Here is a 24,511-nt window from a genome sequence, read left to right as displayed (position 1 = left end):
GAAAGCTCTGTTTAATCTTTGGCCTAGCTACCATAGCCAGGAGGATGATTTTTAATGCAGTCTTTATAACAAGCCTGCCTTTTGAGGTTGTGATGAGCCCTTCTAGCTCTAGAATCAGTGATGGCTCTTTGAAGAATTTCTTTCCCCCTTCAACTCCTGGCGACAGATTAACTAAAACTCCAAACTGGGAAATTAGGGAACTCCGAAGCTGCTATGTGTGTTTTAAAAGGCTGTATTTGATTCAATATGGTGAAGGCAAAATCCCTTCTACTTTCTAGGTTCCTTTTTCCCCACTGCTTCTCTCCTCACATCTGGATAGCCTCAAAGAATGTTTTAAGGTTAACAGGGAAATTTTACAGAATGATCAAAAATAAAGAAATCCCTAGAGATGGTTGCATAATCTTCTTCCCCTTTATTTTCAAAATGTTTTTTCAATTGAATAACAAATCAAAAATTAGGGTTGGATTGAATCTTGGAGGTCAGAGAAGAGAGGAATGAAGCACAGAGTTTAAAGGACGTTTTAAGGTCAAAGGGCTGGTCTTAGATTCAAGATAAGTCTGTGTGGACTCCTAGTTCAACATTCTCTCTAACTCCTTTCATAACTACTTTACTCAAGAGGTTTGTGCCTGCCCCCCAACTCCCCCAACCCCCTCAGGCAAGTACAGTAGCAACAAAAGTCTTGGCTTTTTTTTTTTTTTTTTTTGGAGGGGGAGGGTTTGGCATATGGTATCTTTTCCTGTGAACTTTGAAAATAACTATTTCCTTTAAAAAAACAAAAAAGGGCTTACCTCAATCTTATTTTATAAAAGCAAACATTCAAAAACCCCAACACACCCTAGAGCAAACCCTCAACGCTCCAGGTTCTGATTATCCAGTTTCCTTCTTCCTCCCTCTGCTGACCATGCATTTGGATGTTTATGTTGGTCAGTAGCTCTGCAAAAAATCTGATACTATATATGTTGTGGGGTCATTTGCCCTGTTTGTCAGCAGCTTCCGGATCCCTGGGTGGTACTATGGTGCCGTGTTCTCACACTCAGTCTTCCCCTGGCCATCAAGGCTGTAGTTCTGTTGGTGTTAGTTTGGTAGTGTTCTGGGAGTCATGCCTAGAGGTCCCAGTTACAGCCTGCTTCTCCAGCTATTCAAAGGATTTGGTACGCACTCCATAACTGTCTTACATTTCTGCTTAAAATACCGAGATGTTGAGAGCGTTTTTTTTGGCTGCACCATGGTCTTCGACCTTAGTCCTACCAGGGATTGAACATGTGCCCCCTGCAGTGGAAGCTCAGTCTTAGCCACTGGACTACCAGGGAATTCTGAGTGTTTTTTTTTTCCTAAACTGGCTGATATGGGCATTTAGAAGTTAATCATAATGCAACTCAAAATTAGTAACAACAGAGGACAGGAGCCTAGGTCAGAGAGCCTAGAGGTTACCCAAATAAATAATATTTGAGTTGGAACTTGAAGGTGGAATATGCTAAATGGAGAATCATTGGGAAGGCAAGGGAACAAGTACATTTCAGGAAGCAAGATGTACCAAGGTGTGGTCATTAAAGAGCACAGTGTGTTAGACAGATGGGGTGTTCACTATGGCTAGACTATTAACAGAGTCAGGAGAGATGAGGCTGGAGCAATTGTGAAATGTGGTGGGAATAAGAAATATTGTCTTTGCAGGGGAGCAGACCTGACTGCAATTCCAGTTCCTCCATGCAGAAACTAAGTAATTCTGGTCAAATCTTGTATGCTGCTGCTGCGTCGCTTCAGTCGTGTCTGACTCTGTGCGACCCCATAGACAGCAGCCCACCAGGCTCCTCCGTCCATGGGATTTTCCAGGCAAGAGCACTGGAGTGGGTTGCCATTGCCTTCTCCCCAAATCTTGTATAGTCTATACACAAATTTTGTATGGTCTCACTTTCCTTATCTACCAAGTGGGGACCTAAAATATCTATTTCATAGGGGAACTGAATGTGATAATGCATATGAAGTGTTTTGTACAGTGCTTGGCACAGACCAAGTGCTCAAAAAGCCTTTGCTATTATTATTAGGTAAACTGGAAACAGATTACCAAATATCTTGAAGGCAGGTGGAAGATAAACTGAAATGGGAAGAACTGAGTGGCTCCAAGACTACATAGGAGGCTGCTGTAACAGTCTAAGCGGGGATGATGCTCTGAAATAAGGCAGTGACAGTAGAGATACAAAGAACTGGTTGGCTTCAGAAGGCTTCTTTGGTACCAAAGTTCCAGAAATTGGTGATTAACTGAATGAAGAATTATGAAAAGACTAGACAAACAGTAACATCATTAACTTAGGTTACATATGAGGAACAGCAAGTCCAGATAGTAGCTGAAGCTCAAGGCTCTAAGTGCCTCCAAGTCCAAGGCCTGTTCCAAAGAAAGTGGCCTTAAGTAATTCTTTTGTGCGTAACACTGATATGGCTCTTAACACAAGCGTCACAAGCAACAACTTGCTTCTCCTTGAATGTTCAAAGGAGTAGGACTAAAATAGACCACTGGTCCTGCAAATTAGTAGGTTGAGTGGAGACAGAACAGAGTGGGCAGAATTCAATGGATTGAGTAAATGGGAACTTGAGACCAAGTATAGACTTTTTCAATAAATCTAGCACTGAAGGGAAGAAGCAAGCCAACATTAGAGAGGCAGTGGGGAGGCTTCTACATGTTGATTTGCTCAACATGCTACTCGTCTAGTGTATGGTACTGGAAATCTGGACTACATTTCCCACAATCCCTTGTAGCTAGGGGTCAGATACTATTTCAGATCTGCCAATCAGATGTATTATCATGTTTCTAAAGTCAGCAAGGATTAAGAGAGGGTGCAGGGCATCCATTTGGGGATGCCGACAGTGGCAGAGGTAGTGTGCTTCTTGAACAGGCAGCTTCTTTATTGTAGTAGAAGCAGCACCTTCTGGAGCAGTCTTTGGCTGTTATTTCTGGAAGTCCAGTTTAGAGTTAATTTCTTCAGTCTCCTCAACAATTCTGTGATCCATTTAATGCCCTATGACAAATCCTTTCCTGCTTAGACTGGCTCAAACGGATGTTTTCTGCAACTGAACCTGATTAATATGGTGGAGAGGCTATGTGTGTGTGTTTTTTTTTTTTTTTAATGAATGTAACGGTACCATTTTGTAGCTTAAAGAGTTAAAGACAACTTACTTATTACTGAAAAATATAACATACAAAGAGAAAGAAATTGAATTGAAAGAAAAGAAGGAATAACTTATGGAAGATATTGGAAGACAGAAAAAGTTAGGCGGGAGAGCCATCCTTCGACAGCCCCAATAATTCTTGCCTCCTCGTATTCATGCTCCTTTGACTTCTCCTACAAAGAAAAGGGCTCACCAGCCTAACCAAAAGCATGCTGTGGAAATGATGGAGTGTGACTTCTAAAGTTAGGTCATTAAAGAATTTATAGCTTCCTCCTTGCTCTTAACTCACTCACTCTGGGGGAAGGCACCTGACATGTGAGGGCACTCAAACACGCTATGGAGAGTCCCGTTATGTGGAGGAACTGAGGCCTTCTGCCAACAACCAGTACAGACTTGCCAAATATGTGAGTGAGCCACGTCAGAAGTAAATCCTCCAGCCTCACTTCAAGTCTTCAGAAAACCGTAGCCCTGCCTGACATCTTGACTGCAACCATGAGAGATCCCAAGCCAGGATTACCCAGCTAAGCCGCTTGTGAATTCTTCACCCTTAGAAACTTGTTTAAATCCAGGGAAGATCCCTTGGAGGAGTGCACAGCAACCCACTCCAGTATTCTTGCCTGGAGAATCCCATGGATAGAGGAGCCTAGTGGGCTGCAGTCCTTAGGGTTGCACCGAGTCGGACACGACTGAAGTAACTTGCCATGCATGTGTTCTAATCCACGGTGCTATGGGAAAATTTGTTATGCATCAACAGCAGGGCTATCTTACAGGGATGAGGTTAGTTTTAGAGATGAAGTGTGCCTCTGAGATATGTCACAAGCATTCAAATCTAGGGGTGGGAAAAAGAGGAAGTTTAAGTCTGATGACCAGTATTTTCTCTACAAAGAAAAGAGGCAAAGCCATCTGTAAGGGTGGGAAGTAGGGACTATAAAGTTGAGAACAATAAAAAGAATACAATAGTTACCAGGTAAAGCTGAAAAAAGCCAAATAGGAATGAGTGCTTGAGTTAAAAAATCAGACATCTGCAGTGGAGTCAGTTGGTATATTATGTGATTTCCTATTACTATGCTTGATAACCCAGAGGGAATAGAGTAAGAGATGGTACGTTTCGCTTGATTTGACAACTGGTGAAGCAGAGACAGCAGAAAAACAACAGGGTCAAGGGAACTCAGGGTGCTGACTTAGCCCACTGAAGTGACTAACCACGCAGTCCAAGCTGGTAGACATGGAAACAAGTTGAGGGGGAAACACGTGGCCTGGGAGAGTAAGAGGCTGAGTGCAGAATCAACATTTAGAGAAACATAACGGCTATAGAAGCCCAAAGCAGTAACTCCTTAGGAATCAGAAGTCCCAGGTTATGGTCATGGCACACTATTAACAAACTTGGTATTCTAGGCAAACAGAAAATTTTCAGGGCCTTTATCTCCCCTACCATTGGTTAAAAATACTCAAAATGTTAAGTAAGAACAGTGGCTTGCTTACAGTAAGCCTTCTGCAATGATTTTAGCAATTCTTCTTCGATGTTTTAAAATTACATTGTTTAATTCACACGTATAAAGCATAGTCAACACTGGGAAACCCAAAACCCAATTAAACTGACTACTACTGTGTTTTTTCCTGATCTTATCCTTCTGACTTCTCCCCTGGAGATAACAACTATCTTGGATTTTGTGTTTATCCTTCTTTTTCCTAAAAAAATATCTCCTGTTACACACTGGTACAGGGCCTATTTCTTTACAGGCCAGATGAAGCTTTGGATCAGTGCTCTCTGAACTCCCCTCCAGCTTTGAGTATATGAGGTATGACAGGTGGATATCAAACGTACACACCTAGTAGAATCGTATCAATGTTTGTTTTTCAAGGCTTTATAAAGCTAAAACACCGACTCTTCTGTTGAAATTTCCAATTCGACAAAAGGATATCTCAGTGAAACGTCTAAAGACCAAGACTTTTCTTTCAGTTTGCACCTCTGCTATAAAGTTCTACTCTAGAGAAAACCAACACAAGGAGCTAAATAATTTAAGCCCCTAACCCTGTCCGATGAAATCCTGAAATTCAAGCCTGAGGAAACAGGACAGAAACAGATGAGCTGGGAAAGTATACTTTATTTCAATGACAAGTATTTTAATAAAAATTAAGAGGCGTGGTTGGGTTCATATGAAATAGTTTTTAATACAACATAGATTTATTTCTTCCATATATATGTGTATATGTAAGTAGATGAAAGTAAAACAATTGAATATTTTTGATGTTCATCAACAGTGCTCACATTATTTGTTTCACAAAAAACCACCTTTAAATAAGGTAAACACGAATGCAAATCTGCTGACCATATGGCTTTTCTCCAGGGTTACTGTCCAGCCTAGGACGCTGGTCTTCCTGGCTGTAAATAACCTGAGATTTTATATTTGTTATAGCAGTTACCAAGTTGATCACAGTTAAGTAAATTGGACCAGGCAGTGGAACTGCTGTGTCAAGGGCAAATAAATACTCACCCCCACACCCCATACACAGGTCTGTGTTTTTCAGACTTTGGTATGGCTGGAATAAAAGTCAGCTGAGACTGCTGGTACAAGGTAACAGATTAATGTGTTTTCAGTGGCTTATGAAGAGGCCACACCTATAAAGTAGGATGTGAGTATGTTCTGAACCTGAACAGTACCAGGAAGACAGTGGTCAAAAGAATGAGTAGTCACTATAGTGATTTTCTCATGGAATTTAAGTCATTTTCCTTATTCTACCCATTGAACTGGCATAAGAAAATGTATTTTCTAAGAGGTATATTCTCCCCAAGGACAGTCCTGCTTCAATCATTTAAAACATAGTATACAAATCACCTTGATTTTTATAACCTGCCTCTTTAAAAATGGTAATAAGAAGTATAATATCATCCCTTTAGTTTCTGTCTACCTTGGAGTGTAATATGAATTGTGAAAAGTACAATAAAGGACTCTCGGAATGCCAGGAGAGGTGTAAGCAGCTACTGTTCTGTCTCACCAATGAAGGGTACTGCAGTGTGCTATTTGAAATTGAATCCGAATACACTCCTTGTTTACCTCAAGTACAGCTATCGGGAGAGCTAAGCATCATTTACTACCTACATTCGTTTATTCCTGGTAAGAACATTCGCAAATCACAGTGGCACTTCTAGAATACCCACAGAGAAAGGCAACCTTCCCGAAAGCAAATGTTCTTCTTCCTGGATAAGATCAAAATGCAGAACTCAAAGGCTAAGATAAGCTTCTGAAACATGTCTACATTTAACCTTTACCCGTAACACTTGACCTTCACTGAAATTAGGGTAGCATATTCAACTGTTTACTTTCCACTGTTTATATTCCAAACAGAAGGTAGCCTCTGAAAAAGGTCTCAAAAATAAGTAAGCTTCACCTCCCAACTTCTGACAGTAGTAGTAGAATTCAAGGCACTTCTTTACTCTAGTTTTTGGGAATGTCCTAAATCTCCAGCAAACTAAATCCAAATTAGTGTATCCTAGGCACCCCCAAAATCCTAAGCAAACTGGCTGCTTTAATCATTAGTTTACTAAAGAGACAATGGGGTGGTCTATTTTGTGAGCTAACAAAATTAACATAGGCAGGCATTCACCTATAGTGAGTGTTATTCACACTTTGACAGATCAGATGTATTGCTGGTTAAGTTCTAGAACTGGTGAGCAAAGAGGTGTCCTTCTAAAATAACAACATAAGGTTTTTCATGAATGACAGATGCTAGCCTAATTTGCCTCTCTAGATAATTAAAAAGCACAAAGTAACTCTTTTCTATTTAATCCCTTCTTTGAGTTATACTCAAGTAGCTAATTCTTTGCAATAGACTCATACTTGTTTTTCCTAAACTTGGTAGGAGTTCTGGGTTTCAAGTGTAGTATAGACAGTTTGGGTTGTCATCACCCAAATAAATGAAATCAAAAGGGTTTTGTATTTTCCAGTTAAAACTATTTTTAAATAAAGTTGAACTGTTGTGAGCTGCTGACTGACAAACATTAAGTGACCAGAATTAGGGGCATAATGGGTGTTTTTTCCTCCTCCTTAATACCACACCACCCTCTCCAGAAGAAATAGTTTACTTATTCACTTATTTATACCAGTAGAAGCAGAAGCAGAAATACTATTGTATTAGGGCTTATCTTGAATCTGTCTATAGAAGTTGGAACTAAATAAACAAGATAGCTTTGCTTCACCCGGAGAGAATCCTGTTTTGCATAAAACTTGTGGAAGAAGCATTCCATACGAGCCTATTTCCCCTACAAACAATGCTCAAGAGATCACTTTTGGAATTACTTGTCAGTATGCTTCCTCTGAGTCCCTATCTATTCCAGATCGCAAATCCCTTCCCATGCCAGACAGTTTTAAACTCAAACCACACCAAATCTGCAAACAAGCAACCAAATAAAGAACTAGTCTGGGAGATTACAAAGTCTCCTTTTGCGAGCCAACAAGATGCTAGGATAGCCAGAGCCTTGGGTATTTCAGAAATTTAACTTTTTACACATGTCCCAGGGCCTTCACACATTTCAACTTTGAGCTTAATCAAATTTCACACACAGGTGGAAAGCCTCTCTCTTCTCCACATGTACACTGGTTCCTCCTCTTCATTCTAATCTTCACTCCTACATAATCCACACCTACCGTGACAGCTAATACAATTTCTAGCTGGAATGTGGGAAAGAGAAAAGAAACCTATCCTAAGTTAGAAAAGTTTAGGGAACAAGATGTCCTAAGGATTCTAAATAAGAATGGGGTATATTTCTATATATAAATGCTATCAATATCAAAGACTCAGTAAACAGATGCACTAATCAGAAAAGGTCCATTCCTATAAATGCTAGAAGGAATTTGGTTCCTGTGAGTCAGAGAACAAACACAGTTACTTTTTCCAATCCAAATTTCTTGCCTGCTTGGATCCTTTAAGGTAACTTTAGATGATCTGTTTCATTAATGAGGAATGGGATATGAATTCTGATCTTGCGGTTGCAGGCACTTAACCAAATTATCAAGCTATCTACAATGATGGTTTACTTGAAACATTTCTTCTCAGCATGAGGGTTTTTTCTTGCATCAAATGAGTAAGGACTCGAAGTGGGGAGGGGAAAAAAAAGGTACTTGTCAGTTTGAAAGTCACAGACAGTTTATCTTTCTATAATTAGATTAGGAGAAAAAAAAATGAAGAACCCACTGTAGCAGGAAGAAGAGTCTTCCAGGGTCTGGCATCTGTGAGGAAACAAGAAAAAAATTAGAGTTCTTAGTTCCTTTCAGTGACAAAAGCACCAACCACATCTGACAACAGGCCACAAAACTATAGCCCAATTAAGGTCTCTTGGTCTGCTGGAAGAATCTGTTGTTGTCAAGGGCAGAACACCAAGTACCTTCTGACCCTTAGCTCTTTAGTATCACTAATCACAAAGAACTTGTTCATTGATTTAAAAACATTCTATACAAAGATCAATATACAGTCCTTGTATCAATAGTTATCATGGGTGAAGAGAAAATCAGAATTGACCATCCAGGCAACTGACTTCTTCAGACAATTCTGGACTAATTCCAATTAACTTATTTTTTTCTCTTTTCATATACTCTATCTACTCATTAATTTAATAATATATTTTGAGCTGTTACGATGCACATTGAAAGTAAAGTCACTCAGTTCTGCCTGACTCTTTGCGAACCCACAGACTACATAGTCCATGGAATTCTCCAGGCCAGAATATTGGAGTGGGTAGCTGCCCCCTTCTCCAGGGGATCTTCCCAACCCAGGACCAGCTGAGCTATCAGGGAAGCCCACAATGCATATTAGGGGAACAAAAATGAACATGGTATTACCTGCTTCTGAGGCACTTATCTGGTAAAATATTGATAAGAACATAAATGGGATAAAGCATTTAAGTGCAAGGTGAACAAACCGTTTTCATGTATGTGCAATAAAAAAAATTTTCTGCTTACTCTTTAAGTTCCTTAAGGGAGTAAGTCATGCCGTGTGCGTGTGTGTGTGCGCGCGTGCGCGTGTCTGTGTGTCTGTCTCTGTGTGTGTGTGTACCCAAAGAAGAGAATTCTGCAACAACAGGCGTTCAAAAAATGATGCTTTATTTTTAACTAAGAGGATAAGAAGATCTGTGGCTATTTAAGGATTCTTACCTAAATTTCCCCCCTTATTCCTCTGTGGTAACATGTACAAAAAAATTATCAGTGTGAATGACTTTATCAATTTTCCAAAGCAGAAAAGTGTTTAGTCTTAAGTGACAGAAATTTCTCCTAGGCTTTCACCGCAGAGTAGCCATTGGAGAGGTAGCTATCCATACTGGATGAACACCAAACATTTTAAGCAGTGTGCCAGAGAGGGATTCAAAGTTCTCCATTTACCCAGGTCTGTGTGTGCTTTTCTGATGCACTCCAGTGCAGTTGTGTCTCTTTCCCTTCTGGGACCAAATCCAATGTTCTGGCTTCCAGATATATTTAATAATTTGATGTCAGAACCTACCAAGAAAAATGGCCCGTCCCTAGAAGCAACTGATAAATATTATTGTTCTCAGCTAAGGGGTGTTTGCTTTTAGAATATCTTTTGTTTCTCACCAGAAGAAACATCAGTTTTGGTACAAAACAAACCCTAGCTCGCAGACGATCCATCTGCTTCACTGTTCAGAAAAAGTGAATGGACTACAAGGCAACAAGCCAATTACTCATTCATTCAATAAATATTCACTGAAGGCCTATCATCTCAAGACAGTGGGGATTATCATCCCATTCCCGGCTCAACAATATTTTGCCAGAAGCCATGTGGCTGGTCAACCTCAGCCAAGGCAGCCATTTGAAGCATCAGACCTGGCTCTGCTGTGGGTATATAGGGTGATCTCAAAGAAGGGCTTCATCTGTGAAAACTGAAAGATTTTGGTCTCTTTATATAGATTTTGTTAGGTTCTGCTAATCAAATATTCAGATAAGATCTACAGTGCAAAAAGATCTACAGACTTTTGGAGACCCAAAACTTTAAAATGCTAGTTAAAAAGTATGAATTTTTTGATGAGTATTAAATTGTACTGCACAGGGAAAGAATTGCAAAGCAGTGAAGCACAGCTGTCTGATTAATCTCAGTCCATTAAAAAGGCATGATAGATCTAGAATGCAACTTTGATTAAAAAAAAAAAAGGAAAAGGCAATGTGCACTAACATTAGGGAGAGCAACTTGGCATGTAACAGAATTCTAATTTAACTAGTAAATGTTTATTCATTAGCATGTAAAGCCATAACAGAGGCTATATACTTAAAAAACGAAAGGCACACACAGAGCTTTAATTTGGTACCATAATCTGAAAGAAAACTGGACCCAAATTGTTTTATGTCCAGTTAAATCTTGCTACCATCTGAAAAAATTGTGAAATAAAACTGAAACACTTACTTGATGAAATATTCAGTTACTGTGCATTTCCATCTATGGAGTAGAAATATTTCAAAATAAATACACCATGTCAATTGAAATTCACTCCACCGCCCTAGTCTTACTAAACACAAATGATTTATTCCTGGGGTATATGGAATTATATAATAAAGCAGAATTTAAAATTAGTGACTGGATTCTATTCACCATGGAAAAAGAAAATAGTCTTCCACCTATCAAGCCTTATGGCATATGACTAGGTAATCTCATTTTGGGGGAAATGCAACTATCCAAAGGGAAATGTTTAAAGGGGATCCTGTAGCCACCTAAAAATTAGCTCAAACAACAACAAAGACTGAGATCAAGGAAATCTGAATTTGGGGACAACATCAGGAAAAGGAAGTTTATATTAAATAAAAATGACAATATGTTGGGTGTACCAATATATGGGAATTTCTTTACTAGGATGGTATGACATGAATTTCAGACCTGTTTACTCGGCATTGTCTCTGAAGCCTTGGGAAGACATCTGAATACCATTCTTAGGCTGGTTCTTATAACATTACTTTCATTTTGTCTCTACCCATTACCTTTCAGGACCCTGCAATCCAATTTCTAATCCCAATTCCCTATTGATATTATGCTTTAAAAATCAGGGATGATTTCCTCCTAGCTAAAATAGATAGTCTTTTTATTGGTCCCAAACTTATCCATGGAATCTGACGTCAGTGGTCACCTTTTTTTTCTCCTTTCTTGGTTTGAGTTTTATTTGCAAAAATGTAATTTTTTAAGCCATCAGTAATTCACAATTGAAGTAGGCATTTATTCATAGCTGAAACCAAAGGCTTGAGATGGGGGTAGAGAAATGGCATGAGAAAGGTGGGAGTGGGCAGGAAACAAAGAGAACTAAAAAGACAGGAAAAGGAAACGAGGGGATAATTCTGGTCTTGGCAGTTAAGAGACTCATTCAGGGTCCAGATCTGCCAACTACCAGCAAAGCAAACAATTTTTTGTGCGATTAATATGTATTTTATAATTAAAAAATTTTAATTACGAAAACGGTCCTTGTTTATAGTTTTGAAGAGCAGATGAGAATACTGATGAGAGCACACAGCATAGAGCTTTCTATTGGGAAGCTCAACTAGTATGCATGCGTGCTCAGTTGCTAAGATGTGTCTGACTCTTTGTGACCCCAGGCTCCTCTGTTCATGGGATTTCCCAGGCAAGAATACTGGAGTGGGTTGCCCTTTCTTTCTCCATCACCCTGTCTTGAAAATATTCTTTAGGCTTCTGTGATCTTATACCTGCTTGTTACTAACCAGGGTTAGCAACAGGGTGAAGTGAGTGACGTGCTTAAGATGCAAAATTTGAGGAGGAACTCACTCTCAGGGTCATATGGGTGCAAGGTATTTGGTATTCAGACTGAACATGTCCTGAGATAATTAAGACCAACTGTATTATTTACCATAACACACAGCAAAAGCATTTTGCCATTATTTCACTTACTGTTTTTCCATGGGAGAACATATGGCAGAGACTTGGGAACACGCATGCCTGAAGCCAGGTTACTCTTATGTTCCATAACTATGTTGCTTGCAGGGCTGCAAAAAGAGAGATGAATTTGACTATGCTGGCATATTTGCATTCTTTAGGGAGGCACACATAAGACAATCAAAATGTGTTTTTTGTAATTTGGGGAAAAACAACCACCTACATTCTGAAATGTAAACACATTTCCATCAAAACATTCTTGCAATTAGAATGATTACCACTTCTCTGGAAAGCTCACTGTTCTGTACAGGCATTTAAGATGGGTTTAACCATTTTCATTTTCTAGAAATTGAGATAAACAGCAATGCCATCTACTGTTCAATTGTATGACAGGCTCATCAACTCACTCAATATACATAAGAGATAAAAAATGCCAAGGCAACCAAACTAAAGGCAACAAATCTCACAGAATTGAGATAAAATTAAAATTGTACCAATGGAATTCATCTTTAAGTTTTTCTATCTCAGTGCATACATAAACTACAAATAACTGTACACTTGTAACAACTGACTGTAGGAGCTAAAAAATAAAAATTGGTTAAGTATTCTATTTGAGGAAAAAATAAAGTCTACTATCTAATACTTTCATTTTCTAATTTGGAAATGCTCTCATTTAGGTTTGAAATACGATCTTTTTTTTCTTGTTGGCCACACTGTATGGCTTATGGGATCTTAGTTCCCCAGCCAGGGATGGAACCTGCACCTTTGGCAGTGAAAGTGTGATGTTCTAACTACTGGCCTGCCAGGGAATTCGGAACATGATCTTAGAAGGTTTGAAGATCAAGTGGTAACAAAAAATCTTAGAGATTTTAATTAGATACAAAATCAGTGGGGAAGCAGAGATGAGTTTTTTCCCTATCTAATTGGTATTATGGATTGTCCAATCTCAAATCAGGAACTTTTAAGATTACTTTTTCCTTAGACACTAGTTATCCAGAGCAAAAATAACACATATAGTACAGCTACATAAGTTTTTCAAAGCATTAAAATAACATGAACTTAGCAAAAACTCTAGCTAAGACATAAGAATGGCTGGCGCCACTGTCTCCTGTGCTAGACTACAAGCTAGTATTTTTGTGTTCCCACAGGAATTAATGCAAAGCATGTGACCTTTTTATGACTCAAGGAATAAATAGAAAAAACCCACCAAAACTATATCTAGACAAATTACCACCAAGTAACATTATTGAGGAAAGAGGTCAATACATGCTCTGGAGCCTTCAGTTGGTAACAGAGCACTTTGATTCTGGGAGGATGTGGTGGGAATGAGATCTTTTCATTTACCTATTGTTGCCACAGTAGTTGGCTGTGCCCCAGACAAATGGGGTGCTGGTCTGTTCCCACAAATCTGCCAAAGGAAACAAAACACAGTTTGTGGTGCTACTAGGTAAAACACCAATTCATACTAGTGGAATTTGTGAGATGAGAAATAATAAACAAGTTCAGAGAAGCAAGTAAAAACTGGTCAAGTACCCTAAGAGACACAATAGCAAGAATTTAACTGAAGGATATAAACACAAGCGACATAAATAATAATAAACGTGCCTAGCAACAACCAAACACAGATGGTATAACACAATTTATGAAAAAAACATATGTAAAGTAGTGTTTCTTTTTCAATCAAGTGGGAAAGGCTGTTCCACGTGTCTGCACAGAGATACAAATGTGTTTGTACTGGGGCTCAATAAGAATAATACGGCATTCTGAACAACATGGTATGTTCATAAAAAAGGAAAACCTTCCTTCAGTTTAAAGCAAATGACTTCAGATTTTGACACTGTGGAGAAAGAGACGTAGAGGCCCTTCACCTTTGTCCCAGTCTTCATCGCAAGGAGGGCACCGCCATGTGCTCTCAGCCAGAGTCTCTTGTCCAAGGCTCCTGGTTTGGTTGACTGCAAGACAACAGAGATTCTGACTTAAGAAGGGGACACTGCCAAGTTATTATGTTTAAAGGAGTCAGTGGCTTAAAAGGTTGCAGGGTCTTTGTTTCTGAAAAATGGATAGGATGAAAACTAAACAGGTCTTATCTCCTTTCCAACAGAAGACAAGAAAGAGAAGCAGAAACAAAGATGTTTGCCGTATTTATGGTAATAAAAGAATTTTTATTTTTAAATGAATTATTAGTAAAATGAATCAGATTGTTCAAAGTCTGGCACACATAACCTGACAATCTTTTGCTGCTAAGATTAAAAATCTCAAAGGCAGAAAAGTATTGTTTTTCTGAAATGATGAAAGCCAAAAATCAAGGTGATAATGTAGCATCATATAAATCTGAAGGCGCTAACCTCCAGTACTGAAACATCTCAGCTAGTCAGTCTTACCAACATCCTGCTCAATACAGCTTTTGTCATCACAGCTTGAGATATGATGACTGATTTCAGCCCGAGGAACCTGATGGCGAGCATTGAAGGGACAAGTCGCCAGTTTGTTTGCGACATCAGGATGATTCTGTGAAAAAAATTAAAGGGGTTTGTCAATAAACTTGTGGTGGAACTGTGATAGGTACACTCAGCAGAACATTGAGAGAGTTATTTATCACCTATACAGATCACAGAGACATTACCTCTTTGTTATGATTATAAAGACTGACAACACAGATACTGGGGTTAAAGTGGTTTATAAGGAAGTAAACAGTTGAATTTAGGATTGGGTATTTGAATCATATCTTCTCCCTGTTTACTTCTCAGGGTCATGCGAGTCGGGTGGCACAGCCTGTAATGGCACAGCTCTCTGGATGTCTTTGAAAGCTGATATTCAGGATGAACAGCAACACTAAAACACACTTTGTCTGCATTGCAGTAGCACCCCTGCTACTGCAGTACAAGAGTGCAGGAAAATAGCTGTGGGAAGGGAGCTGCAGAAGAGGCAAAGCCAACGATTTTTCAGATTAACACAGGAACACTTTTTAAAGTAACGAGGCCTGAAATGAGGCTCTGAACAATTTGTCCTTTATTTCAGCTATTTCACTAAGGAAAAGTCCAGATAACAGAGAACTCTGTTGACCAAGTTCCTTATTTTAATATGAAACAAGAAAACAAAACAAAGTGTTTAATATAACCCAAATCCTATGTTAAGTTTACCAGCAACTAAGAAATTAGGAGAAGCAAAAGATATATCACAAATGATACTCAAAAAAGTAAAAATAATGTAAAATGGGGAGAAGGGTGCAAAAAAATAGAAGATGGAGAAAATTGTGAGGGCAGCTATCTCCCTGATTTTTTAAAGGGATAGTGGGCATTCTAATGCAAAGGTTTTGTGGCTGAAGATTAAGAGCATTAGGAGAGGGGAGTTATGACGATGTCTTTTTACCACTTGGCTCCCTTTCCCAACCTTTCTCCTTGGGACATGTCTGAGAGCCTAGAGGAGGAAGTTGTGGTGGTATCTGCTTGTCTGTCATGTCTAGGTTCAACCTTAAGGAATTCTTGCTCTAGAGACTGAAAGGAGCTGAGAAATAATCAACAATGGCATTATAATCATGTCTCCAGGACTGCGAGAGAAACATCCCTTGAAGAATGTTAATGCATATGTGAACTGTATGCAGGTTTGGATTAAATACCTAAATTGTTTTCCAAGCATAAATCCTGGCAGAACTCTGGCCTCTGTATCTGACATTTCTATTCTAACCACCCTTTCAAACTGTCTCAATTAATATATCAGCATTAAATTAGCTTACATCGACTAAATCTACGAAAGGTGACCAGAGGGAAAAAACTCTTTGAGCTGTCTTTTTTTTTCCCCTCCCCTCAAAGATGCTTACTGTTGAAACTAAGAGAAATAGTTATTTTTATGAATAATCTTTTCTTAGGTTAACCTCTAGCTGTTCAACTTCTTTAACATTTCTAAACAAACAAACAAAATCAGAAATAAGTATCACAGTACTCAATCCTTATCAGGACAATAAGTACATCAAATTTACAAGGCAAGAATGATTTCTTATCACTAGTAAAAGTTAGTGATTCCTCTGTTTCACAGAGGGTGAGAAGATTGGAGAGAAACTGTTTAAGGGTGCTGTGTCACTAGTTGGGGGAAAAACCAAAATGAGAAAAAACTTACATACCCAAGAAATAAATTCTTTTCTATAAATGTTGGCATTTAACCCAAAGCAATTCTGGCATTTAATTAAAACATATATGCTAAAATTATTTGATATTTATAAAATTTGGCTTTTTAAAAGAACTACTCAGGAGGCCATCACCGGGCAAATTGAGAAAATAATATCGTACCTTTCTGCACTTGATTAGATGATAAGGAAACCTGCAGGCCCTGATCTGGTGGTTTTTATCATAGGGGCATTGTAACAGCTTTTCAGGGTCCAGAGTATCGACTGAAAGAAAAACAGGGTAAGTATGAAGCTTGACAGGCCCTGGCAACAGTTCAGCATCCTTGGCACATGGATTTTTCAACAGCATCTGTAAGAATTGAACAAGACAGCCTAACAACAACTTGAAAGATTTTTTTTTAAGGGTGACTAAAAACACCTGAAAATGTAAGATAAAACTGTGTTACTAAATCTTCATTAAGTCCAGCAAAACCAGCATTCATGGGGGAGGGTCAAAGTTCACATTTGGTTGTACATAAATACTGTTGTTTTTATTGTTGGTAATCCTTATTGTAACAAAAAATTAAATGATACGTCTTTTCCTTTTCTGAAAGTGCTAATTCAGGGTCATTCTTTTCTCTAGCTAGTTCAACCAAAACTTCCCAGGCAGTATACTGAAGGTTGGAACGGACAATGTATTGATATACTGATGTGGGAGTCCACTGCACATGTGCCCCCTAGTCCCCGAGTCTTAGGGCAAGCTGAGGGTAGTTAACCCCCTACACCAGCATCCTTATTTACTAGCTTGCCATGACATGAAAAAAGTTGGTAAGCACTGCTCTATATCAGTTATATGTTCTATGGAAGCTTAGGAAATATTCATTCATAGATTTATTTTTTTGTCTGTCTGATTTAATGTACTCCTCGAAATAGCTCCTAGTCACTGAATCTAGTTACCTCTCAAAAGAGACCGAGTCAGTTCAGTTTAGTTCAGTTCAGTCGCTCAGTCGTGTCCGACTCTTTGCAACCCCATGAATCGCAGCACGCCAGGCCTCCCTGTCCATCACCAACTCCCGGAGTTCACTCAGACTCACGTCCATCGAGTCCGTGATGCCATCCAGCCATCTCATCCTCAGTCGTCCCCTTCTCCTCCTGCCCCCAATCTCTCCCAGCATCAGAGTCTTTTCCAAAGAGCCAACTCTTCGCATGAGGTGTCCAAAGTACTGGAGCTTCAGCTTTAGCATCATTCCTTGCAAAGGAATCAAAGGGTTGATCTCCTTCAGAATGGACTGGCTGGATCTCCTTGCAGTCCAAGGGACTCTCAAGAGTCTTCTCCAACACCACAGTTCAAAAGCATCAATTCTTCGGCGCTCAGCCTTCTTCACAGTCCAACTCTCACATCCATACATGACCACTGGGAAAACCATAGCCTTGACTAAACGGACCTTTGTTGGCAAAGTAATATCTCTGCTTTTCAATATGCTATCTAGGTTGGTCATAACTTTTCTTCCAAGGAGTAAGCGTCTTTTAATTTCATGGCTGCAGTTACCATCTGCACTGATTTTGGAGCCCAAATAAATAAAATCTGACAGTCTTTCCACTGTTTCCCCATCTATTTCCCATGAAGTGATGGGACCGGATGCCATGATCTTCGTTTTCTGAATGTTGAGCTTTAAGCCAACTTTTTCACTCTCCTCTTTCACTTTCATCAAGAGGCTTTTTAGTTCCTCCTCACTTTCTGCCATAAGGGTGGTATCATCTGCATATCTGAGGTTATTGATATTTCTCCTGGCAATCTTGATTCCAGCTTGTGTTTCTTCCAGCCCAGCGTTTCTCATGATGTACTCTGCATATAAGCTAAATAAGCAGGGTGACAATATACAGCCTCGACGTACTCCTTTTCCTATTTGGAACCGGTCTGTTGTTCCATGTCCAGTTCTAACTGTTGCTTCCTGACCTGCATACAGATTTCTCAAGAGGTAGGTCAGGTGGTCTGGTATTCCCATCTCTTTCAGAATTTTCCACAGTTTATTGTGATCCACACAGTCAAAGGCTTTGGCATAGTCAATAAAGCAGAAATAGATGTTTTTCTGGAACTCTCTTGCTTTTTCCATGATCCAGTGGATGTTGGCAATTTGATCTCTGGTTCCTCTGCCTTTTCTAAAACCAGCTTGAACATCAGGGAGTTCACGGTTCACGTATTGCTGAAGTCTGGCTTGGAGAATTTTGAGCATTACTTTACTAGCATGTGAGATGAGTGCAATTGTGCAGTAGTTTGAGCATTCTTTTGCATTGAAAGAGACCAATACCTTTACCAAATTGGTAAAGGTTCCAAAATTTCATATTTTGGAACATAATGAGAATAAAAACCCCAGAGAATTCTTTAATCTGATGATCATGAAATTGGCCAGATAAAAAGTAGAAAGAATTAAAAAAAAAAAAGTAGAAAGAATAATCTGCAAAAACAGAGCCTCCTAAGTTTGAGACAACTGCAGATTTATGGGGCTACTGTGATAAAGCCAACCCCTAACCTATATTGTGCAATTTTAAAGTACCCTTAGAAGACTATACTTTCAGGCTCCATTTCAATAGTTTAATAGACACTAGCGAAGTTTCTCATAACATGTAAAACTACTCTTAGGTTCTGCAAAATGTCCAGGCTGAGCCCTAAATTTTAAGAATCTTGGTTAAAGAAGAGAAGTTAAACAGTTAAGTACATTTTGAATATATTATGAGGACAAGAGGCAATCTAATAAAATGCTGTTTCCATCACTGAAGGCAATAATACAAGTAAAATAAGATAAACAATTCACATTTGATAAGAAGCTTATAAACCAAGAGACTGCTATGAAAATCAGAAGCCAGGGGAATTGAAACAGTGTCCCCGGATGAGTGGTAAACATGGGATAAATTGCTAACCATGATCATGATGCAAATGAGCCAGAAAGGTGACTTGAAGGACAGAATGAGTAGGAACGAAAAGTCTTACAGGACAAGCAGGCTTATTATGCCAACCAGGCTCATCCTAAGCAGTGATCTTTTCACATTTCTGAAGCTTCAGGATACACAGGAAGAGTATACAGATGAAATTCTTGTTAGTTTCCCTCCATTTAATCCATTTCATCACAAGCAAATGATAGGCCATGTCAGTAGCTGACAGACTGGACATAGTTTATAATTCATACACATTTTACTGCCCATTCAGCAGCATACATCGGAGTTAATAATGATAGCTTCCTACTAAAATGCTTTACTTTTTGGTCTCTGATAACTTAGGTCTCGGAGAAGGCAATGGCAACCCACTCCAGTGTTCTTACCTGGAGAATCCCAGTGACAGAGGAGCCTAGTGAGCTGCCGTCTATGGGGTCACACAGAGTCAGACAAGACTGAAGCGACTTAGCAGCAACTTAGGTCTGCTCTAAATGGTCTTTTATTTAAAGATTAAACATTTTTCAATTTTATGTTTAATTTACAAATTTTAATGGTAATAAGCAACATAAAATTCATCACCTTAACTATTTAAAAGTGTACAGTTTATTGGTGTTAAGTATATTCATATTGTTGTGAATCTAGACAATCTCTAGAAATTTTCACCTTGCAAAACAAACTCTATACCCATTAAATAACTCCCATTGCCTCCTCCCTGAAACCTCTGGCAGCCATTATTCTACTTTTTATTTCTATGAGTTTGACTATTCTAGATATTTCATGTAAGTGAAATCATATGGCATGTGGTTTTTTGATGATTAATTTATTTAAATTACCACAATGTCCTCAAAGTTTATCCATAGTGTAGCATGTGACAAGATTTCCTGTAACCATTGTATTTGCTTTTCTTTAAAACAAACAAACAAACAAACTTAACAGCTCCTTCTGATCAGTGAAATGAAAGAAATATTTCCCTGCTGTACATGGATGTAGCACAGTTTCTTAATCAGTTCCCTTACTGATACATTTATGCTGTTTCTAGTTTTTACTGTTATATATAAATGCTGTGGCTAGCAATCTAATATATACTTATCTGTGCACTGTACGAGTATTTTTCTTGGGCAGATACCTAAGAGTACTGCACAAAGTATTATATGAATTTAAAGTTGTAACAAATACTATTGAACTCCTCAGCAAAAAAATTTTTAGAATGTCCCTTAAATTGGTTTACCTGTTTTTTAACATTTAAAAAATTTTAAATTTCTTTTTAATTAGAGATAATTGCTTTATAATATTGTGCTGGTTTCTGCCATACATCAACATGAATCAGCCATAGGTATACATATGTTCCCCTCCCTCTCACCTCCCACCCCATCCCACATCTCTAGATTGTTAGAGATCAGCAAAAATCTTGAGTGACTTTTTGGGAATATAACTTAATTTGGAAAACAAAGTAGGCCTCATGGACAAGCTTCCTCCAAAAGCACAGACTCAGATATTCCTCACACTTGGATAGGGCCCAGAACCCATGGTGAGAGATGGAGGAAGCTTCACGGAAATGAGGAACCAGACCTGACAAGAGTATTATCAGCTAAGAGGCACTGCCTGAAGACAGAAGCTGGAGAGCTTCAGGAATCTGTCAGATTATAGAGTTTTAGATCAGTCGGGGGGAAAGGTCAAGTACATCCTAAACAGTATTTCTCATTTTAACTTGATTCCTGGTGTTAAATCACTTGAGGACTGTAGATTCTGATTCAGCACGTTTGAGATGAGGCCTGATATTATGCATTTCTAACATACTGCCAGGTTCTTTTTTTTTTTAATCTTAAAACAATGAAACTTTACCAAGACACAGATAAACAGAAAAAAATGCTATGCTTAAAGGAGTTGATTCTTTACAAGCCAATATATTTTATTAAATTTACTTAATCACAAACTTAAAAATTTTAAATAAACAGCAAAATCAATCATTTTCTTCTTTAACACACATCTACTGATTAAAAAAGTCTGTGCTATGTAGCAATAATTACAAGAACCAAGTGACATTTTTCTAGGAAAAAAATCACCACTGGAAAAAGAATAAGAGACATAAAAGGAGATGATGCTTTCTAATTTAATAGAGTAGTACGCTTCCAAGAATAAAGATAAATCTCTTGTATTTATCTCACACTGAAATCTCAGATTTTAATTAACATATTTTTAGAAAAATTAAGGGAGCCCTAAGGAAGATCAAGGAGAATCAGACTTCCAGATTCATTATTCTCAAAGTATGGGCCTCAGATTAGCATTACCACCTGGCAGCATGTTAGAAATTCAAATTCTTGAGTCCCAGACCTTCTGAATCAAAAATTTGGGGGGAGGGCTCCAGAAACCTGTGTCTTAACAAGTATCCCAGGTGATTCTTCTGCATGCTATAGTAGATATTTAATAAAGACTGTTTCCATGGAGTTTCTACCTGTTGGTGATAAAGGTTCTATTGGACTCTTCCTTGAAGGCAGAATGGAACTAAAATATCTTTCAGTCAGAACTTAAGAGATTCTGAACAAGATAGCAAAGTAGGAAATAAAGGCAGCCTTGTTGACAAGTTTCATCCACTCAGATGTTCCTTAAACTTGGTCAGGGTCTAGAAACCATAGTGCCTAGTGGTATCAAGTAGGGCACAACATATAAACAACATACAAGGCTCTGGTTCTTACTCTGTCCCCACCAATATAACCATGGGTTAAATTAGTTAACCTAGGTTCTGTTTTCTCAGTTGTAAAATTCTAGTGTTGAATGAAATGGTTTTTCAGGCCTCTCTTGTTCTACCCTTGTATGATCCTAGCTCTCTGCCCCCATTTGATTTTCTGGGCCATTGAGATTCCTGGATCACTAGAGAAATAAGAATTCTCCCTAGGATTTCTTTAATCCTAAAAACTCAGTGCACATCAACATGACGTATACCATTTTATCCCACAAAACAGAAACCAGGGGTTACCATCCCTGTGTCACTAACAGGAGAAACTGAAGTTCTGAAGAATGAAAATTCTTCACTTAATAAATAAAAACATGTAGTTTAACACAGGTGTCCCAACTGCAGCTTTCCCAAAGCTTGATGACTTCTCATACTTTTTAATTTCAAGGATCCTATTTCAAATTTGGACATTTCTCTGCATTGCTAAAACAGTCTCACTTTTTCTTCCAGCAGTTTAGCGAAAAAGTGAATCTTTCTCAACACATTAAAAGTCTTGTCAGAGAGAAAACTACATATAAGCAACCTATTTTCTAAAAGCAACAAGAAGTACTTACTGTAAGTTTCTTCCATGTTGGGAATTAAGGAGCCAAATCCAAAGTGCTGGGGGAAAAAAAAAACTGGATCAGGAAATCAGAAATAAAACGTATCAAAAGAAGCCCTAAGAAGTGGATCAGACTAGAACTGAAGTCACCCAAGTTTAATATAAAAAACCCTTATAGCACCTCCCTCTTCCTATTAGTTTCTCCCCTTTAAGGCATTCTTTACTACTTTGAACCATTTTATCATTGCCTAACTCACACTCTTAGAATAAATTCTAGAGCTCACAGTTAGGAAAACCAAACATGACTACTACTTAAGCTGTATTCAGGCGAGAGGATGTCAGTTAATTTCAAGTGCCATTACAACACCTTGCCACTGTTTACCATCCTTTAGGGTTTGATGTTGTTTAACATTAGAAGGGGCAAGTCAAGCCCACAAGAATGTTATTTAAACTGCAGGATAAACAAAGGAATAGGGTACTATTTTAAAGTCCTCAAGTCCTCAAAAATACAGGATGATCGGGCTGCCAGTCTGGCTTCCCCCTGCTTCTGGGGGCTGGGGAACGCTGGAAGCCTATGTCAGACTGTACAGGCAGTCCATTCAGTATGCCCAGAGACACTCCAGTTTACTATTTCTATGATTTTTCTTAAACATGATTAGGAAGTATCACACTTTTCCCAGTGATGCTTTATTACCTCCCCCGCCTCCACGCTAAACCAGACAGACTTGGTTATTTAAATTTCTCCAGGTAATACTCATTCCCTCTGCGCACTGAGGAAACATTTCTAAATGTTAGTACTCAAGAACTGTCCATTTTATAGTTGACAGAATCATAAAAGAATAAGTCTGTAACAGAAACTTGTAAGATTAAAAGACAATTTTTAGTTTGAATCCTCTTCCACCTGACTCTCCCCTATTGAGCTGTGATTAAACAAACTTATCATTACAAAACAGACTAAATTTATATAAAACCATCCCCATAGTAAACTTAAAACTGGCTAGATTTACAGTTATTGTCCCTAGAGCCAGCTCTCCTCATACAATTCCACACCCCTTCCCCCCATTCTATGACATAAGCAGTCTTGGAACCTATGATAGGAAATACAAGTGATCAGCTGGAACTTGTTTAGTAATTTGCTGCAGAGCCTATTTGTAAATGACAATCACTGGTGAAACTGCCATGAAAAAATAATTTTCATGTCTGGGTTAAGAAATTTTGACCTTCCCTTTTATATGTTATACATAGTTACTCTATACTTTTTCAACAAAAATAAAAAGAGAATTGAAAGAGCCAAACACTATGTTCCTTGATTTTAAGCAATTTAAAGGCACTATCAGTGCCAGATTCAGCAACTTGCAGGAAGCCCCCCTATCCTCTGGAGGCAAAAAGACTAAATTACAGTAGATTAAGGGCACTGGAAACTACAGCCTCATCATTCAGCCTTGTCCATGTAAGTATCCTATCACTATCAAACTGTTATCAACTTTTCACATTTTCCCTAGTACTAGACGGCGGTGAAAAGGGCACTCAGCAGTCAAGCTTGGGAGCTGGCTGTAGCCTGAAGCAACGGATTACACTTAACCGAGCTGGGGTCTCAGTAAAACCAACATTTTCCCTCCTTTAAACAAAAGTCAAGAGTCCATTTAAACAATGGGACTAAACAGGAGATGGTGGGGAAGGTGCTTAACTTAAAAAACCAAGACTAAGGAGCTAGGGAGGCCCTCGACGGGGACGAAGCAGTGGCAGACCCACCGGTTGCCTGAACACCTTTGCTAAGGACCCACAAGGTGCGCAGAAAAGGGAATATACTAGAAGGTGAAAGTATCCCAGTCCACTATCGGTGAGATTTTTGGAGGTCCCCAAGCCAGAAACTGGGCGTCTTTCCTACCTCGGCGGAGACACGCTCTCGTCTCCCCACGGTCGTCTTCGCTCACACCCGTGCCCCAGCAACGCTCCCTTCCGGCCTCTGACGTTAGGGGTGGGGCCCCCACTTCCTGTGACGCAGGGCTGGGCGTCGGGGAGAGTGCTGGTGCGGGCGCTCCGATGACTGCCTTCTCGGCCCTCCCTTCTTGGCTTCCGCCCATCCTCCGCTCAGGAGGTGGTGCTCCGGCACTTGGAATGACCGAAGCTTTGCGTGGGTGGAACTCGCGCTGCCTTCCCGACCTCTGTG

The 24,511-nt window shown here is 39.0% G+C and overlaps 1 protein-coding gene across 3 annotated transcripts; it reads right to left on the bottom strand.

The window, feature by feature from the left end:
• Positions 1-5,309: 5,309 nt before the first annotated feature.
• Positions 5,310-24,309, bottom strand: GTSF1 (gametocyte specific factor 1). Of its 3 annotated transcripts, XM_069586365.1 has the most exons (9): positions 24,230-24,309; positions 22,355-22,400; positions 16,323-16,423; positions 14,421-14,547; positions 13,908-13,991; positions 13,384-13,447; positions 12,055-12,149; positions 10,570-10,602; positions 5,310-8,390 (listed from the first exon to the last, which is right to left on the bottom strand). In XM_069586365.1, exons 2-8 carry the CDS (start codon positions 22,368-22,370, stop codon positions 10,586-10,588), a joined length of 504 nt encoding a protein of 167 aa, XP_069442466.1. In that variant the 5' UTR covers positions 22,371-22,400; positions 24,230-24,309; the 3' UTR covers positions 5,310-8,390; positions 10,570-10,585. The 3 variants fall into 3 exon arrangements, with proteins under 3 accessions (XP_069442466.1, XP_069442465.1, XP_069442468.1); XM_069586364.1 differs by lacking the exon at positions 10,570-10,602 and having other exon boundaries at positions 24,230-24,308; XM_069586367.1 differs by lacking the exon at positions 24,230-24,309 and having other exon boundaries at positions 22,355-22,442.
• Between the last annotated feature and the right edge of the window lie 202 nt (positions 24,310-24,511).

The sequence above is a fragment of the Ovis canadensis genome, chromosome 3, assembly GCF_042477335.2.
Source record: "Ovis canadensis isolate MfBH-ARS-UI-01 breed Bighorn chromosome 3, ARS-UI_OviCan_v2, whole genome shotgun sequence".
NCBI lineage: Eukaryota > Metazoa > Chordata > Mammalia > Artiodactyla > Bovidae > Ovis > Ovis canadensis.
The sequence above is the reverse complement of the archived record's forward strand: the minus strand, read 5'-3'. Positions and strand labels throughout refer to the sequence as shown.